Source organism: Arachis duranensis, chromosome 2, assembly GCF_000817695.3.
Source record: "Arachis duranensis cultivar V14167 chromosome 2, aradu.V14167.gnm2.J7QH, whole genome shotgun sequence".
In the NCBI taxonomy this organism is placed as follows: domain Eukaryota; kingdom Viridiplantae; phylum Streptophyta; class Magnoliopsida; order Fabales; family Fabaceae; genus Arachis; species Arachis duranensis.
Genome location: NC_029773.3, coordinates 93643488 through 93661331, shown reverse-complemented (window position 1 = coordinate 93661331; position 17844 = coordinate 93643488). Strand labels below are relative to the sequence as shown.

Below are 17844 nucleotides of genomic sequence, written 5' to 3'. Positions count from 1 at the left end.
AAAATCTATCAATTTAGTCACTAGGCCATATTAGGAATAGGATTTTTGTAATTGGAAAAAATGATTAAATTAATAAATTTTCATAAACATATTTGGTCAATATCCAATTAAACATATCAGATACTATATATGTTATCAATTAACATTTTACGACATCAATCTTTGAAGAAAATTGTTAATAGAGTGACTCGAGGACAAATATGAATGACCAATTTGATTGAAAAAATCTTTCAAGGATGAATTTAAAGAATGTCTTATCTTTCAAGGACTAATTTGACTATTAACCCTAAAGTTACAGTAAATTCTATCTCAACAGATTATAAATAAATAAATAGATAAAAGATATTTTTTGTCCCTAAAGTTTGACAAAAATTTTAAAAATATTCTTAAATTTTATTTTGTTTCAATTTGTACCAAATATATCATTGACAGATAAATTTTCAAAAAATTTAAGATCAATCAAACAATAATATATGAAAATTATGCTTAATTTATTTTAAAGGTTGTTCTTATAAAATTGTTGAATTTATCTTAATTTTTTTGAAAAATTAGCCATTAATAGTATATTTGATACAAACCAAAAATTTTTGAGATAAAATTAAAATAAAATACAAATTAGGGATATTTTTAAAAAATTTATCAAATTTCAACAACAAGAGATATCCTTTACCCTAAATAGATAGATAGTAAGATATGGATGGCAGGTGGAAAGCTTAGAAAAAATACAAAAGCATCAAACAATCAAACATGAATTTATATTCTGTACATAAAGAAAAGAAGCAGCAAGGACATATGGAAGTCGTATGACAATCTTTTGTGTACTACAATACTACATACACTAATCAACATATAATTAAACTCCTCCAATGCCTTATTTATATGAATCCATATCCATCAAACAATGATCGCAATTGCAACTGCATCTCTGCCATCAACATAATCAGCATGACCACCCAAATGAAACTTCCTTGCACAATTGAGCTACCTGAAAAAACATTAAATAATAAGCAAAAAGAAAGAAATGGCACGAGGATAAGAAGATATAATAAGTTGTAGCTTTACCTTCACTCTTACTATTGTCATTCAATGCAGGTGGTTCAGAAGATGATGAGTTTTTCACTGATATTCCAAGGTTAGAACAATCCATCCCAAGAGCACCTTCAATCCAAAATTCTATTATATATTATTTGAGGCAAAAAGTGAAGTGAAGGTTACGTTGCTTGCATTGTAGTCTTACACTGTTTGTAACAAGGGAATGCAGTGGAGTTGAGGAGATTGTCGTAGCCAGTATCGCACTCACAAGCATAGGAAAATGTTGATGTCTTGTTGCATGACCCTCCTCCACAATCAACCCAATTGCAAGCTACATCAACCAACATACACTATGAATCATGCATATATCTCTACACTCCATCAAACTCAAATCTCACATGCATTCTTGTCGGTATCAAAGTTCTTACATACTTCACCCTCTACTTATATAACATATATATATCAACTTTAGAACTCTTTAAATGTCTATCTTCGATTAAAAAAAAAAGTTTAGAACCCTTTAAACTGGTATGTTATCTACCAAAATTCGTCTCATCCTTACCGTCAAATATCGACTCGTTAGTTTGTCTTGCTTTTTGTGGAGCAGGAGAAGGGGCTTTGGAGCAAGAGTGGTTCACAGTGCCTACAAGATCCAAGTATTTATTCTTTTAGCAAGAAAGACATTCATCTTTATCCATGTGAAATTTCCACTAGTATATATTGCTACCCGCCTTTGTCTTTTCCCCCCAGAAAACTCAGTGTAACTTAGACACGAACACAATACCTTTTCAACCTCATGCAGCCACAATTGACACCAAAGAGATAACAATTTGTGCTTTGCAAAATGATACTATGTAAATGCTATCTTCCCATTTGAGGCAGTGTCAAAATAAATAAACAGAGAAGAACTAGAAAAAAAATAGAAATAAAGACTATTGAGCACAAAGCGGTGGCAACAACTGAGTAGAGTTTCTAGTTCTTACAGTTAGGAATTATGCAGGGAAGAAAGTTGAAAGCACCGTCGTCATTGGAAGCAAAGAGTTTGTTCCAACCTGGATCACACTCGCATTCGAAGAAGAAAGAGCTGTTCTTAGAAGGCTTGCATGTTCCTTTGCCGCATTTCACATCTTTGCACACATCATCTGAGCTCACAAACAAAACAGCATGTCAAAATAGTCCAGAAATCACGGATAAAGTTGATTAAAAAAAAATCTTTGAGAAGGCCCTTTAGATGAATACTGAACAAATCTCAAACTTGCAGCTGCAAATTACATAAAGTATCCCAAACAGAGGAATCCAATAAAATAGATTATAAGAGTCTGAAGTTACCAAAGATAGGAGAGAGCAAAGGAGAAAGGAAGTCGCTTGAAGCTGAATATGGATGCAAAAGAACAAGTTCAAAAACAAGAGCTATGATAACTCTTGCGAATGCCATAATCCCAATTCTCAAATGGTCAGGGAGATAAAGAAAGAAAGAGAGGCCTTCTCATTAACAGAAAAACAGCAAAGCATATGTTTAGGTGATTGTTTTATAAATGACAATAAATAAATAAATGAGTCATGTGGCCAACTTTGAAAATGACGCTCTTTTTCTCAGCATAGCAATTTATTACAGGAGGTGACTATCAAGCAGACGTGTGTTATTTGCAAAGTAACGGATTATTTTCATAATAATAATATGAATAATATACTCCTATCTCAGTTCACAGACAGAAAATAAAATAAGTACAAAGTTAACCAGTTTCCGTAAAAATGGATTTCATTTAATGCTCACGCTGGGTGGTTGGATGTTGTGTGCGTGTGTGTGTTAAGTTTTGTGGCAATGCAACCGGCCAATTGAGCACCAATTGGGAAAAGTCAACCCTTTTCCTTCCTCATTTACTCATTTTTCTTTTATGGGGGTTTTAATCAGCCGACCTATTTATTTTTTATCTGATTGTTAGTGTTATGTCTTGAGGCCCACTCCGAATTAGCTTTAAAGATGGTATATTCGTCATGAAGCATTATTTATTACAGGGTTAATATGCAAGTATGTTCCATTTCAATTTGCAACCTCTTTGACTCATTGCTCATTAATTCCACCTTTGACTTTGATGCTCTCTTATTTATGATTAAGTGGAAAAATTGGCTTCATTGCGAGCTACACACACTAGCCTAACCACTAACCAACATACACTTACATTTGTGCAGTGTTAGTAAAGTTTTGTATTATTGGGCTAATATATGGGCTTATTTGTTGGGCTTTGATGAGGCTTAGTACAGTTCCATGAGATACCGAAATCCATAATTCATTTACCAAAAAAAAAAAAAGAAATCCATAATTCATTAAAGATACTTATTCTGCTGCTACCTGCACTGCAGGCAATGGGCAGATGTACCGTGTTGAACTTATTGCTTGGATTGGAAGTTGGAACACAACACAATCATTCTTGTCTTTGAATTTACTTCACCATTTTTTGGGGTGCTTTCTCTCCTTATCAAGAGTAATTCTTGTATCCGTTCACTGCATGGTTATACTTTCCATATAATTTATGCTTCTGTTAAATACCGACATTTAGATATGAGAAAGAAATGCAACCTGCATTACTAGTTCACATCTGTAAATGCAGCACATTGCTTGATACATTCTTTCTAACAGAATTGAATTTATAAGCATGTGCTGAGAGGAACAAGTACTTAAACAGTAAAAAAAAAAAGGTTTCCTCTCATTAGCAATAATTTTCTATACTTCATTATGGATAATAATCTTGATTAGTTCCGGATTAGTTGCTGAAAGTATAAGCTAATGAGTTTGATTTAAGGAATTATAATAAGTAGGGAATAGAAGGAAATGAATAATGTAAGCAGTCAGAGTGGGAGCTTATAAACATGCCATGTGATTGCCAACTAACTACTAATTGTTTGTTTATGGAAAGACATCCCTGATCACCTACTAATATACGATAGGCCAGGTATAATAATGGGGCCTGTTCCTCCTGTTCATTTGATAATCCATGTATACACAACCACTACCTTATCATTGATTACGATTTAAATTCATGTATACAGATCAAAATCTTACATAAATGTCCTTAAATGAATAAGGTTATGGATCTACTGTTGATTGAGGAAGCAATGTTGAAGGAAACTTGCAGCGCATTTCACTCAAGAGAGAACATAGAAGAAGCTCTTCAATCCATAGCAGCCTTTGGTTATTGGGAATGACTTCAATTCCACATTTATAGAGCACATTCAGGAAAGAAATTAAAACAAGAAACAAATTTGATTAACTCGTTATCTCTTAAATTTACATATATGTCATATGATCCATTGGCACGTGCACACACACAAAACAGTTGTATGTTAGTGGATCTTTCAAGCTTCAATCACACAAGGTCTTCTAATTTTCCATGCTTCAACGTCCCTAAAATGGACCCTCATCTTGATACCTCCACTATCCAAATATGAGTATTTTAGAAGGATTCAGTATGCTGCATGTTGACCAAGTTTCTCACGTGGACTCTGATCCAATCCATTTCACAATAACCGAAAAACTGAAATCACCAAAACACCCTTGGCAACCAACCAAATGTGCTATTATAGTATTGGAAGCTTATCGCGTAATCTATGAAGAAGACTGGAATAAATATGATTATTGAAGCAGCAAATAAATATGAATATTGAAGTTGCAAATAAACATATTCAAAATCCGATTTATAATGTGAAGAAATTGAAAGGTGGAATAGATACTGTTTCGATTAGAGATTTATTGGTTGGTGTATTTGTTTGTCATTTATATATGAAAGTTGTGTAACAGGATGCGAATTATTAGTATTTGTTCGGAAATGGATCTATAATTCTAGATTTAATTATTCTGTTAGTCTTTATAAGGGAAAAAAATGTAAGAACCTAATTATAAATTTGGTAAAACTTTAAACTAACGGAGTAATTATACCATAATTCTATATCAATATCATTAGTGTTCCAAGTAAGATGTGGCAAACTTATTATGGGGTGCTGCTTCTATGCTACTTCTTGCACTAGCAGCCCTGACCTAACCACATGGGATCGATATCTGTAGAAGTGAAGTGCTCTTAATGGCCATTGCTAAGTCCGTAAGTCAGTTATAGATCTTATGACATTCTGTATATATATATAGAGAGAGAGAAATAGTAGAAGCGGAAAAAACTCTAGTCCTAATACAAATATATTTTGCCTATTTTTCTAGCTGCTTCCCCTTTAAAACATATTTGTATATCTTGGACATCTTTGTATAATTGTATTTGAGTCCTGTGACACAGTGTCAAGGCACAAAGTGGTAGTTAGTACAGAAAAATGAGATAATGTACAAGCCAGTGAGTTTAGGCTGTCAAAAAGATTGGCTACATTTAATAGGAGGGCCATAGTACTGAATGCAATTTTCATATGCAGACATGAAGAGATCTACATCTCATTTTGTACCTTTCTTTTAAGTTGTTGCTGCCATTTTCCAAATTGTGTGTTTTTGATAGAGATGGGGAAGACAGGGAAATGGCTTAGAAACTTATTGACAGGGAAGAGAGATAAAGAAAAATACAGGGAAAAATGTGCAACCATTAGCCCAATTGTTCTGTCAAATGGTACAGAAAATCCAATCACTCCAAACTCAACAACACCAAAGGAGAAAAGAAGGTGGAGTTTCAGGAGATCATCAGCCACAGCTACAGCTTCCAAGGAACTGAATTTTGCAGAAGCAAGTGCCACAGATGCTCAGAATGAGCAGAAGAAGCATGCCACGGACGTGGTTGCCGCCACAGCTGCTGCTGCCGTGATCCACTTAACTTCCAGTTCTAATGAAAGAACTGGAAGCATTGAAGAAGCTGCTGCCATTAAAATTCAATCTGTGTTCAGGTCCTACTTGGTATGTAATCATATAAGTATTACACTTGTTTTAAAATATGTGTAACTTTGGAAATCTAGTACATCAATGTACCAGGTCGTATATGTGAATGGGTGAAACGTTTCAATGTTGTGTGTACCAGGCAAGAAAAGCATTGTGTGCTCTTAGAGGGATAGTGAAGTTGCAGGCACTGGTAAGGGGTTACTTGGTGAGAAAACAGGCCAGAGATACATTAAGGTGCATGCAGGCTTTGGTCATAGCCCAAGCTAGAGCTCATGCTTCAAGGCTTCGAATGGAATCACAAGGGAAGCGAAAAACCTTATTAGAGGATAATGTGTTCAGGCATATGTATAATGTGAGTTCAGCATTTCTTGCTAACTATCTTTCAAACTGTAGAGTGATGACTGAAATTTCCAACTTAATTGCTATCATCAGATGATGATGATTTGTATTAGTATTTTTCTAGTGAATGAGAATGAGTATGGATTTTGGTGTTTTGTCCATGTAGGAACATGAGAGAGGCATGGAAGAGAACATCAAGATTGTGCAGATGGATGTTTGTGATTCAAGAGGAAGAAACAGCACATCAAATCACGGATACGGCCATAGATATTCAACATATTATTCACCAAATGGTTATGTTTATTCATACTTAAAAGAAGGAGGCAGCAACAAGGCATCGCCAGCACCTTCAGCAATGACAGAGTTCAGTCCAAGAGCATGCAGTGGCCACTTTGAGGATTGTGGAGCCTTCAACACAGCACAAAGCAGCCCTCATTACTACTCAGCAGTTTCAAGAGAGGAGGATTTGAATCTTCCTTTTGCTTTTCCTAAACCAAACTATGCAGCAGACTCCATGTCCTATGACTACCAATTTTTCCCAAATTACATGGCTAACACTGAATCATCAAGGGCCAAAGCCAGATCACACAGTGCACCAAGACAAAGGCCAGATTCATTCGAGAGGCAGCCAAGCCGGCAAAGAGCTTCGGTGGAGGGAAGAAGTGTCCCGAGGCCAATGAGAATGCAGAGGTCATCTTCACATGTTGGTCTCACTGCACAAAACTACCAATATCCTTGGTCAATGAAGCTTGATAGGTCAACTGTTTCCCTCAAAGACAGCGAGTGTGGCTCTACAACTTCAGTGCTCACAAACTCCAATTACTGCAGATCTCCTGCTGCATATAATGTGAGTACTTAGGTATATAGTTAAGTTCTATTCATTTTTCCAACTTGTGTAGCAACACCAATACTCTTCGATCTGATCAGATTTCATGAATGCTTGCTTTCGATGCAGCCTCGTGGACATAGGTACTGAAATGGTGCATTCCAATACCGGTTTTGAAGGAGACCTTCTGCTTTTAAACTCGAGTGCAAATAACAAATCCATTTGATTGATGTTCAGCTTTTGAAGTGTTTCTTTCTTATTCTTCTGCATGTTTAAACTTTTAACTATTTCAAGTGTGTATAATTTTACCAGCATCAATTTTAGTTTCAGATGTCTATTCTATTTCTGTAGAAAATAGAGATGACAAAAGTAACGCCCAATAATCTGGAATTTGATATTCAAAACGATATCAACGCATGACGGAGAAAGAAGCTACTTAAGAAGGCCATAATATGTGTTATGGCCACAAATTTACTCTCCCATATATATTGCAAGAGATACAAAGGAGAGAGGAAAAAGTATCGAGATACAAAGAGGAAAATCAACATGCGCGTGATTCCGTTCGCCAATTGTAGTTAGAATAATAGCATCCTTGCCATATATGGATTTTGTTAATTGGGATACTTTAGATCAAGCGAGTTTAGTTCACTGGATAATTTTCCCTGTAAAGAGAATGCCATTCTGCTTGCCAATGATCGACAAAGTTAAAAGAAAATTCAACAAAACATAACAAGTCAACATCTTGGTAAGAAGGGGTATACTAAATAGAATTGTTTATCGCATATATCCATGTTAAATTTTTTTCTTGTTATTGTTCACACTTCATTAACGACAAGCCAAAGGAACTGGTAACCAGAAACATAGTAAGCCTACCGCGAATCAAAACTGACAAGATCTTTTCTCAATTGAAAAATAGTAGAAACGATGCTGGTCGAACCAAATGTGACATTTTCATAACTAGCATACAAAATTGTCCATAAAACACATTCAACTCGTAACAAAATTCATAACATTTTAGAGAAACTATAAAAGAGAAGAAACATGCATTGCGCAAATTTAAGACCTTGGCTTCTCCTTCTTCTCCTTGAAGAGAGCCAAAAGAGAAACACCAGAGACCTTCACCACCTTAAACCTGACTCCAGGAATATCTCCCACAGCATGACCCTTTCGTCCGAATCCGGCAATCAAGACTTCATCCTACAGAAACAGGCACATCTCTGATGTTAACAACATATTCTACAAGTATTAAAATAAATTGGATCAAGTTCTAAAAGAACACTCACATTCTCTTCTATGTAGTTCAAGCAACCATCATTTGGGACGAATGCAGCAATCTTCTTGCCATTCTTGATGAGCTGCACTCTGGCACACTTACGAATGGCAGAGTTGGGCTGCTTAGCTTCAATACCACTGCACATAGAAAACCAATTAGTTCCCCTCCCCAATATGAAAAGTTGAACTTTAAAGTAATCTTACATCTTCTCAAGGACAATTCCCTTGGCATGGGATGAACCAGCAAAGGGTTTCTTCCATTCATTGCCGAGATGGGATTTCTTGTAGGACTTATCTGCCCACCTTTGCCTCCTGCGGTGGGACTTCAACTTGCGGGCAGCTCCCATTCCACGTGTCTTCCTGTACATAATTTCATACACCGCAAATAATCCCTACTTATCACTAACTATGCCGATGCCAAAGAATATCAAAATAAAAAATCTAAAACTCAATAAACAGAAATCAAATGTTGACACTAATTCAACTCCTAAGCTCAGGCTTATAACCACATGGCAAATATATATAAAAAACTAAATGGGGCAGATAAATGCAACCTTGAATCCTACAAGATAAGATATACCATAGGGTAGAAAAATTAAAACTTTCCTAGGGGTTGTTGAGGTAAGAAGCAAGGATTTGATTTGATTAAAGAAATATAAATACATAAACATTGAGACAGCTACCATACTGTAGGATTCAAACAAGTTCATCCTTTATGTGCAAAATTGGAAGATGGAGGGAGAGGTGTGAAGAGTAGTTACCCCATGGCGACGGCGGGTTATTTGTTCTTGTGCTGCTGCGGTAGACGAGCTGGGTGAAGGTGGAGAATCAACTGCAGAAAGCCAGAAACCCTAATGCTGTTTTGCGAGTCAGAGTTGGGGCCTTATATATACTTGGACATACGATTGAGACTTGGGTTCTGTTCTGCTTAACGAGCCCTTTGGCCCAATATTTACTTACCTCAAAGACCACCTCCCACACAAAAAAACCTTAAATAATAAATTAAAAAAAAATTAATTTTAATTTTAAAAATTAAATTTTAAATTAATTAGATATAATTCTTATTATATATGGATCGTGAGCCTAAACTGCGGTCTTTTTTTTTTGTTTACTCAAATAGTATCTTCAACCCGGCAAGGATCTGTTGTTGTTGGCCAATGAATTGCTACATATATAAGATGGAGTTGAAACTCCCGATACTTGCTTAAGCGGACCACTCGACCAACTCAAGTTGGTTAGTATATCTTATTATTTACTTATTGGAATTGAAAAAAAATATAACCTACCCTATGTTTATTAGCACTTGTATAAAAAAAGAGAAAAGAGTAATGAAATTGGTTTGGAAGTTTATTAGTTTGTTTAAGTGACAGTTGAGAATTCGAATATATTTTGCATACAGTCTATTATAGTGTGTATAAATATAATATTTATATAATAAATTAGGTTACATTTAGAAAAGAGACTAAAATCGAGAGGATGAGGCAGAAAATAAATTAAATTTTTATATTATATTTAGTATAAAATATATTAAATTGAGTTATATTTAAGAATTATATTTAGTTTAAAATAAATACAAAGATTAAAGAGTAAATTTAGAATTTAAAAAATTAAATAAAAATATTTTTTAAAAAAAATATTATTACAGTTTCAGTCTTTATCTTCAAAAATTTCAATCCGATATTCTAAAACTAAAATTTTAAAAATTTCAAACACTACCTTTTAGTGTCATGTAGAAAATTTTGAATTTCTATATTAAACACTTTGTTAGCAAAACTCGCAATCCATCAATAGTCAATTACTTAGTTTTATAACTGTGTTAAAAAATTTGTCTTTCTTTTTGTTTTTCATTTTTTTGTAAAAAAAAAGTAGTAGGCTTTAAAAATTATTCTTAGAGAGTATTAAAAAAAAATAGACAGGAATTGAATATTGAATATAGAATTACAAATTGAGACATATAAAAAACTAACTATTCGGTTGTGAACTCAGCCACTCAATTATTTAATCTTTACTTGAAAAAAGTATGAAATTTATATATTCCATATCAGAAAGCATAGAGAACTAAGTTATAATTACTTAATTCTTTCTTTAAATTTTAAAACCTTTTGTTTTTGGAAGATTAAGATGTATAATTTGGAATTTAGAAGTAAAAAATTTATCATATAAAATAAATAAAATAATTTTTAGAAAAGAATAAATGATGTTGATAATCCAAAAAAAAATAGCTCCTAATATCACTGGTGATATAAATATGCTAGTAACCTTGGTTGTGTAGCACAATGAAATCAATTAAGCAAGAGTGATGTGAATTGTATCTCATTCTAATTTTAAGGGGAAAAGAAAAGAAAAGGGTCAGATAAGAAAATGCCCCTTTTTTCTTCGTTTATTCAAAAGATGGCATATAACATAAAACATACATGATAGTTGTTAAATTACATACATCATCAAAAGTTGCCCAACATGGAGTCCTCACCCTTCTCTATTACCCACTAACTAGTAACTAGGAATGTGATGACATGAAAACTTCAAAAAGACCAAGCATTGCGCCATTACAAAGCTGAGGGAATTGAAACCACCATCATCTTCAAATATACATATTTTTGTGATGTTGTGACACCATGATCTTTGTAAGGTTAAAAGTTCCCCAAGTAGTGCTTGAAACCTGAAAATAACCAAAAACAGAAAGGCCAGCAAGTAGTATGATTATGGAACAAAATGAGTTAAACCATTTGAGCAATAAACCAACAATCATGAAACGCTACCTTGGACACTCAATGATTCTTCTTCCACAAAACTCCAATCTTCTTCAACATGTTTGTGTTTTTCTTCTTGGGCGAGTCATCATCTGTGTCTTCTGAATAAGGAGAAGTCATCTTGCCAGTGATAGAATTGAAATTATTATCAAGTGAACCGGTTCTCTCCACAACCTTTCCATTGTTTCCAGCAGATAGTATGGTGGCAGCTGCTTCCGCAGCCTTCCTCCACTGATCCGACTGCACTTTAAGTCTCCTTAACTCGGCCTCTAACTCAGAATTTGCAGTCTGTGCAGCATCTAATTGCTGGGTTACCCGAACTGCTCTATGGTTGCTTTTATCCGCTTCTTCTGTTATGGAACCGAGTTTCATCAGTGCCTCTCGCTCTGCAGCTCTTGCTGCTTCTGCCGAAGCAACAGCCTCATCAGTAATCTTGTTCTTCTCTGATTCCCGCCTCTCTATCTCCATTTTCAGCGAGCTGTTCTCCTCGGTTATATTCTGCAGTTCGGTCTCTCTATCCATTAGTGTTTCCTTCAACTCAGCTACATTAACTTCCAATTTTCTGAGCTGCCCCACGAGTTCAGATTCTCTTTCACTAGGCTGGCTCAGCTTCATCTTTGACTTGAGCCCCTCATTCTCTTCCGACACACCCTGCAACCTCGTTTCCTTCTCCATCAGGCTCGTCCTAAGCTCTTCCATGTCAGCTTTAGCTATTTTCAGTTCCTCGCATAATTCAGCTTGTCGCTTACATGACTCCGATTTTGTATGCTCCAGCTGTTCATATGTACTTCGAATCTGCAATGTGCTCTGGATATATTCTTCTTGGTACCGTGCCTCAGCAACATCCAATGCAGATTTCAATTTTGCTGCTTCAGATTTCACGGAGATAAGCTCTGCTTTGAGCTGCTTTATGTCCTCATTTTCTACAGTTTCCATTTCAGTTCCAGGTTCATTGCTTGGGCCTGATGTATCTTTCTTAGCACCACAAGCCAAATCAGCCTGGAGCTTGTTCACATGTTCCTCCAATGCTTTAACTTGACCTCTTGACTGCTCCAACTCCAAAGCTATGGCTTTATAAGCTTCTGAGGCTTTCATAGCTTCTAACTGGAGTGTTTCCACAGTCTTATTTGCTTCTTCTAACTGCATTTGAGTTTTGCCAACTATTTCCAATGCCCGGGACTCAGATTCTTTGCAATCATTTACTTCATTTTTCAGCTTTTCCAGAAACGAGAGTGTCTCGTCGAGCTCCATTCTCAGCTCCTGAATCTCAGCATGAGCTGTATCTGCATTGTTTGCCTGAGAAGCTTCAGATTCGCGTGCTCTTTCGAGTTGCATTTTCAGCTTCTGGATTTCATTCATGGCAGATGCCAGAGCAGATGAATCCATTGCATGCTGCTTTTGAACAGCCTCTAGTTCAGACTGCCATGCTCGGTCGCGGTCTTGAGAGATTTTACGGAGTTCTTGAATCCGTTCTTCTTCAGAAGCAGATAGTTCCAAAAGCTGATGCTGGGACTCCTCCAGCTCTTTTGTCATTGCTACAAGCTGCTTTTTCGCCTCTTCGGCCTCTTGCTGAGCCTTTCTTTTCCATGACTCAGAAGAGTTAAGTTGATCCTTAGCTCTCTTGTGATCCTCCTGAAGTTGAGCAAGTTGAGACTCCAATTCCTGGACCCTAGTCGGCCTCTTCTTCTAGAGTAAATAATGAAGAAATTATCCATAATTTGAATACACTTTGGTGTTGGGACTTTTCATATCCATGGAGATAAATATTGTATAGTTTCTATTACTCATAAGATTACCAATATAATTGCCAAAATTACAGGCTTTTAGCCAAGAAGAATACCTCAGACAATGGACTTCGTGGTGACTTGTGTTCAACAACCTTTGGGATTTTATCCTTTGGAGTCTTACTCAATGGGTTCGGAGATGAGGAGGCAGAGTCTGAATCAGAGCCTGGTGCCCTGGATTGTCGACCGGCACGAGGAGTTGCAGGAGATTTCCTTCGGGGCATTTCTGAAGTGCTAGCTCTGATCAAAGCCAACCATATGACAATTAGCAAGCAAAATAAGCATAGAATGCAGATCAAAAAGCATCTTAACCAAAATTTAAAAGATAAAAAATGAAAACATGCATTTGAAATAATTTCTTTTTAAAATTTCAAGAATGAAATGGAATATTCACAAGAAAAGGTGCTATGTTTTTTACAAAGATACAAAACAGCCCTTCTCAAGTCTCAACACATGATTGCCAAATGGAGGGGAAAATAAGACAAAATAACAACACGATTCATTATTTCATTAGCATCTCACCAAACAACTCCAATCAAACAGACATGTCTCCTTAAAAAGTAAAAACTATATATCAAAGATCCAAATCTTGTTGTAGATAAATTGTAGATGTTCAAAACATGTAATATGATCCTCATTATGAATCCACTAAAACACCAATTAAATAAATAGAGAAGGCACAAAGATGGAGTGTTGGAAAAGAGTTAAGTACCAACAACCTTACCTTGCTTTTGTTGTCTGCATATTTTAACGTCAAAGTCGATAGGGAGGCAATAGTAATCTGAGAAAGAAATAAAGCCAATAAGGATTTTGATTTATAAGAATGAAAGAGACGGATTTGTTTGCACTTTGCAGCAAATGACAATGGCATTCAACAGAAAATAAAAAACCCAACAAACAAATAAACCTACATATAATCCCTTCAAAGAAACTCCATGTAAACTAACTCCACTACCACCAAACAAAATAGAAATAAATGGAACACACTAAACATAATAAAACCTTGCACCAACATAATAAGTAAACTATCATTAACGGAAAACTATCTTCCACCTTTTTTCAAAATTTTCTTTAATGACATTTCCTCCCTTTTACTCCATAGCAACAAGGAGCACTTGAGCCCTCCATGGACCATCAATAAACTACAATGACAGCTACATTAGCATCCCACTTAATGTAATCTTCTAAACCCATGATGCGGTCAACGAAAGCATATTATAACTAGAAATGATTGGGTGTGCTATGCTGTACAGAATTGCTGACAACCATAATTCCAAGCTCATTAATGTTCAGGATTAAAGTGTCCTCCTTTTATTTTATTTTCTTTATTTTTTCCCCTGAGAATAGTATAACTTAAGTGAAGCTCAATGAAGTGGCAATGGTCCCTTTTAAGTTTTAGCCATTACTCTCTATACATGTGGAAAGTGAAAAACTAGCTCGTTTGAAGAATAGGGGAAAGACACAAACTTTAAGCACCCCATGTCTGAATATGAAAACTAAAATCCCAGATCTACATGCAGTGTATCACCAATACATCAAAAGAAAGCAAAGCATTTAAAAAAAAAAAACGTATGAAATTGAAAGAGGATACAATGTAGAACCAAAGTGTTGTAAAACAAAGAAGTAAAAAATAGAATGAAAATAAAGACAAAAGTTCCTTTTTTTAAAACACTCAAATAGGCAGGAAAATGACAGATTTGGGAGACGAGAATGGAAGAATCATAATGAAGAGAAAGGAAACTAAGCCAAAACCAACAAGCCCAACTGTACAAACACACACCCCAACACACCAACAACCAACCTGATTAGGAATACTATTATAAACAATACACAGATGAAAAATATCAAGCTTTTGTCGTAAAAAACATGGGAAAATGATAACAGAGCTGAACCAATGGGAAGTGGCAAAGAACACACCACAGCTATGAAACAGCAGTTACCAGTGTATAGTAATGATGCTACTGCTGTGAGCTGGGACGCGCAAAAAAATGGTAGAAATGTTGAAGAGTAGCAAGGAAAAGAAAAGGAAAAGGAGCAAGTTTTGGGGAAATGGAGGACAATGGTCAAAGCCTCAAAGATAGATTGTTAGAGTGGTAGTCACTACTCACTAACTAGTAAGCTCAGGTGTCTGTCTGAGCCTTCTCTCTCCTTTCTTTCTCTCACTAGCTGTGTTACTGTTCTTTTCTTTTTTATTTCTTGTTTTAAGTGTACAGAGTCTAGTTCCTTCAATCCCGATGTGTGTTAACAAAAAATTAAATTTTAAAATAATCAATATTATATTAATTTTTATAAATATTGTTAAGATATATTTATCACTTTTTTTAATATATATTTTACTTTTTTTGAGAGGTCATCAAACAGAAATAAATTATTCACTATAAGGATAAGTTAAATAAATTAGTTGTAATATATTATAATTATAAAAAGTTTAATTATATTATACATTTAATAATATAAATTTTAATAACAGATAAACGTATTTATTGAGGTAAACCTCAAAGTAATTTCTAAAATTGTAATCAAATTTTAAAATGGTCCTTAAAATTAATAATTGTTTAATTTTATCCTCAAACTTGCATTCCAGAACTCATACTAGTCCCTAATGCACTTTTCGTTCATCAGAATGCTGAAATGACGTCGTTTTGTATTTAAAATAAAAAAAAACTGAGTCTCTTCTTCCCCAATTCGAGTCCCTTCCCCTTTCCCTTCTCCTTTCTTTCAGTTGCCGCTTCTCTCTAACTTCAGTATTACGTGAATTTTATACAGTAAACTAATGAAACAAAGATTCCAATAAAATAAGAAAGGAATTACAAAAATAGAGCTAAACACGTGTCAAAATCAATGCATTTAAACATCCAGAATAAATTCTATTACAGTAAAAAATTGAAAAAAAAGAATCTATACAAGAGGAAAGACAGAGAAGAGAGACTAGGTTGGGAAGTGGAGCAAGCAGCGTGGTGCCGTGACGAAAGTCGGAGAGGCGATAACAGAGATCTCGAGATGGGGAAAGACCTCAGATTGAGAAAGGAGAAGAGAGAGGGAAAGGAAAAGAAAAAAAGGAAGGGCCTCATATTAGAGAAGGAAAATGGGAAGGGAAAAGAAAAAGGAAACTAGGGATGGATTGGGAAAAGAAAAGAAGAGCGTGGAAGGAAAAAGAAAAGGTGAAATGGGGAAGGATTGGGGAAGGAGAAATAGACCATGGAAAGAAAAGGGAAAGGGAACTGGGGATGGAGAAGAAGAAGGGGAAGGGAAGCATGGAAGGAAAAGGGAAAGGAGAACTGAGAAAGGGTTGGAAAAGGGAAAGGGAGTGTAGAAAGAAGGAGGGGGTGTTTTTTTTTTTTTAATAAATACAAAACGATACTATTTTTAGTGTTCCAGTGAATGAAAAATGTCTTAAGGACTAGTATGAGTCTTGGAGTATAAATTTCGAGACAAAATTGAGTAACTATTAATTTCAAGAGCCACTTTAAGGCTTAAGCAATTTCAGGAATCACTTTGAGATTTAACTCCATATTTATTATATCATTCTTTTTTCAAATTTATTTTTTCTTTTTTATTTTATCACGTAAGTAATTAAATAAAGTCTTTTAGATTTTTAAATAGTCCTAAGTATTTGTCTTGTCTATCTACAAAAAAAAATATTTATAGATTATGGGTTAAAAAATTTTCAGTTTGTTTTGGAGTGTTATGACTAAAAGTATAGGCCTGCAAGATATTAGATATGCATAAGGTGTTGGCATGTTTTCGTTTCTTTATAAACACAAAATTGAGTCATTTGTAAAAAAAATACTAAAAGAAGGATATCTACTATAAAGTCTTAGACCAAAAATTTCTTATCTTTATTCTCTTATGTGGAACATACAAAATAATTTTTTTTTTACAAATTATAAAAAGATAAAGAGAAAAGAGATCACCTTATTGTAATTTATTACGTGATTTAAAAAAATTATGAGGTTATTCTTTTATAATAATAGAATAAAATACAGTAATCACATATTTTTTCATTCAATCCATTTATTTCTTTTACAAAATTTCATTTAATTCTATTATATGCCTTACTCATATCAAGTTCGAGGGCTAAGTCGTAATCACCAAATTTCTTATTCTTTTAGAAAAATGTATGTATTTATGGACAATAATGATGTTATTGCTGATCAACATTTTTATAATAAATGTACTTTAATTATTACTAATAACCTTATTCATAACATGTTACATGCCAACTAAAACTTTAGAGATTACCTTATAAAAGATACTATTGAAACTTATTAGCCTTATCTGGATCATCGTCTCTATCATAAGAATTTTTAGAATGAGATAAATTTGAGTATAATTCAAGAATCTTAACATCTTATCATTTGTAAAAAAAATTTTAACTATTTCCACCACTTCCTTCTAGATAAATTTTCAGTAAAATCAAAAGAATTTTACTGTGAATCCATAATCTCCATAAAGGATTAATAAAAAACAGCATCTTTGATTTCACTTTCTATCACTCTTCTTATGAGCATTTAATTAGTTCTATCATCCACCTTCCTTCAAATAGAGTTAATGTCCTTCTCTATTGATTGCCGAGAATTAGAGGATGAGAAAAACTCCTAAAAAGTAGTCATGAGCAACTTGAACTATGTCCCCTAAATTAATTTTAACCGTACCAAAATTGTCTTACAGTTTGTAGATCTTGTTCTTTCGATTTTTGTATTGAAATTTAGAATGAAAAAATTTAGTATTCTAATGTCCACATTTCAGCCACTAAATTCTATTTTTTTTAATACCTCTCTTATATCTCTTGTAATCAGCCAAATTCTCCTCCAACATATGAATTACTTCTCTATCTGTATTACTTCTTTTAGTTTTTTTTTTAACTTTACTTTAAGATCAGCAATAATTTTTTGTGAGTTGTTGGGATTGGTCAATGTTTGAAATAAGAGACTAAACTAGAAGAAGGATTTGTATATTATTGAGTGTAATATTCAAATT

At 34.4% G+C, this 17844-nt stretch overlaps 4 protein-coding genes across 9 annotated transcripts; 1 reads left to right on the top strand and 3 right to left on the bottom strand.

Annotated features, from left to right (window-relative positions):
- Nucleotides 1–733: 733 nt before the first annotated feature.
- Nucleotides 734–2562, bottom strand: LOC107463669 (uncharacterized). 3 transcript variants are annotated; one of them, XM_016082517.3, is made up of 6 exons: nt 2362–2559; nt 2016–2174; nt 1595–1675; nt 1238–1363; nt 1063–1158; nt 734–985 (listed from the first exon to the last, which is right to left on the bottom strand). In XM_016082517.3, exons 1-6 carry the CDS (start codon nt 2465–2467, stop codon nt 876–878), a joined length of 678 nt encoding a protein of 225 aa, XP_015938003.1. In that variant the 5' UTR covers nt 2468–2559; the 3' UTR covers nt 734–875. The 3 variants fall into 3 exon arrangements, with proteins under 3 accessions (XP_015938003.1, XP_020987174.1, XP_015938004.1); XM_021131515.2 differs by having other exon boundaries at nt 1063–1119; XM_016082518.3 differs by lacking the exon at nt 1595–1675 and having other exon boundaries at nt 2362–2562.
- A 2752-nt stretch (nt 2563–5314) lies between these two features.
- LOC107463649 (protein IQ-DOMAIN 19-like) lies at nt 5315–7966 on the top strand. The gene is made up of 4 exons (XM_016082483.3): nt 5315–5911; nt 6033–6245; nt 6399–7079; nt 7188–7966. Exons 1-4 carry the CDS (start codon nt 5525–5527, stop codon nt 7206–7208), a joined length of 1302 nt encoding a protein of 433 aa, XP_015937969.1. The 5' UTR covers nt 5315–5524; the 3' UTR covers nt 7209–7966.
- A 20-nt stretch (nt 7967–7986) lies between these two features.
- LOC107463664 (40S ribosomal protein S23) lies at nt 7987–9225 on the bottom strand. The gene is made up of 4 exons (XM_016082511.3): nt 9092–9225; nt 8535–8690; nt 8342–8468; nt 7987–8255 (listed from the first exon to the last, which is right to left on the bottom strand). Exons 1-4 carry the CDS (start codon nt 9094–9096, stop codon nt 8115–8117), a joined length of 429 nt encoding a protein of 142 aa, XP_015937997.1. The 5' UTR covers nt 9097–9225; the 3' UTR covers nt 7987–8114.
- A 1441-nt stretch (nt 9226–10666) lies between these two features.
- Nucleotides 10667–15018, bottom strand: LOC107463662 (interactor of constitutive active ROPs 2, chloroplastic). Of its 4 annotated transcripts, none has more exons than XM_016082505.3 (5): nt 14805–15018; nt 13589–13645; nt 12921–13104; nt 11090–12766; nt 10667–10989 (listed from the first exon to the last, which is right to left on the bottom strand). In XM_016082505.3, the coding sequence occupies exons 2-4, from the start codon at nt 13606–13608 to the stop codon at nt 11099–11101; spliced, it is 1872 nt and encodes a 623-aa protein (XP_015937991.1). In that variant the 5' UTR covers nt 13609–13645; nt 14805–15018; the 3' UTR covers nt 10667–10989; nt 11090–11098. The 4 variants fall into 4 exon arrangements, with proteins under 4 accessions (XP_015937991.1, XP_052113538.1, XP_015937993.1 ...); XM_052257578.1 differs by lacking the exon at nt 14805–15018 and adding an exon at nt 14782–14800; XM_016082507.3 differs by lacking the exon at nt 14805–15018 and adding an exon at nt 13918–14005.
- Between the last annotated feature and the right edge of the window lie 2826 nt (nt 15019–17844).

Bases quoted from the DNA above. Each gene is read 5' to 3' on its own strand.
- LOC107463669 (XM_016082517.3), bottom strand. From the start codon at position 2,467: ATGGCATTCGCAAGAGTTATCATAGCTCTTGTTTTTGAACTTGTTCTT. The intron at 1,364-1,594 runs GTAAGGATGAGA...TGGTTGATGTAG, and splicing joins TAACGAGTCGATATTTGACG to CTTGCAATTGGGTTGATTGT. The intron at 1,159-1,237 runs GTAAGACTACAA...TTTGGATTGAAG, and splicing joins ATTCCCTTGTTACAAACAGT to GTGCTCTTGGGATGGATTGT.
- LOC107463649 (XM_016082483.3), top strand. From the start codon at position 5,525: ATGGGGAAGACAGGGAAATGGCTTAGAAACTTATTGACAGGGAAGAGA. The intron at 6,246-6,398 runs GTGAGTTCAGCA...TTGTCCATGTAG, and splicing joins TGTTCAGGCATATGTATAAT to GAACATGAGAGAGGCATGGA. The intron at 7,080-7,187 runs GTGAGTACTTAG...CTTTCGATGCAG, and splicing joins GATCTCCTGCTGCATATAAT to CCTCGTGGACATAGGTACTG.
- LOC107463664 (XM_016082511.3), bottom strand. The intron at 8,469-8,534 runs GTAAGATTACTT...TTCTATGTGCAG, and splicing joins GGAATTGTCCTTGAGAAGAT to TGGTATTGAAGCTAAGCAGC. The intron at 8,256-8,341 runs GTGAGTGTTCTT...CTGTTTCTGTAG, and splicing joins TGAACTACATAGAAGAGAAT to GATGAAGTCTTGATTGCCGG.
- LOC107463662 (XM_016082505.3), bottom strand. From the start codon at position 13,608: ATGCAGACAACAAAAGCAAG. The intron at 13,105-13,588 runs GTAAGGTTGTTG...GGCTTTGATCAG, and splicing joins ATGCAGACAACAAAAGCAAG to AGCTAGCACTTCAGAAATGC. The intron at 12,767-12,920 runs GTATTCTTCTTG...TATTTACTCTAG, and splicing joins CACGAAGTCCATTGTCTGAG to AAGAAGAGGCCGACTAGGGT.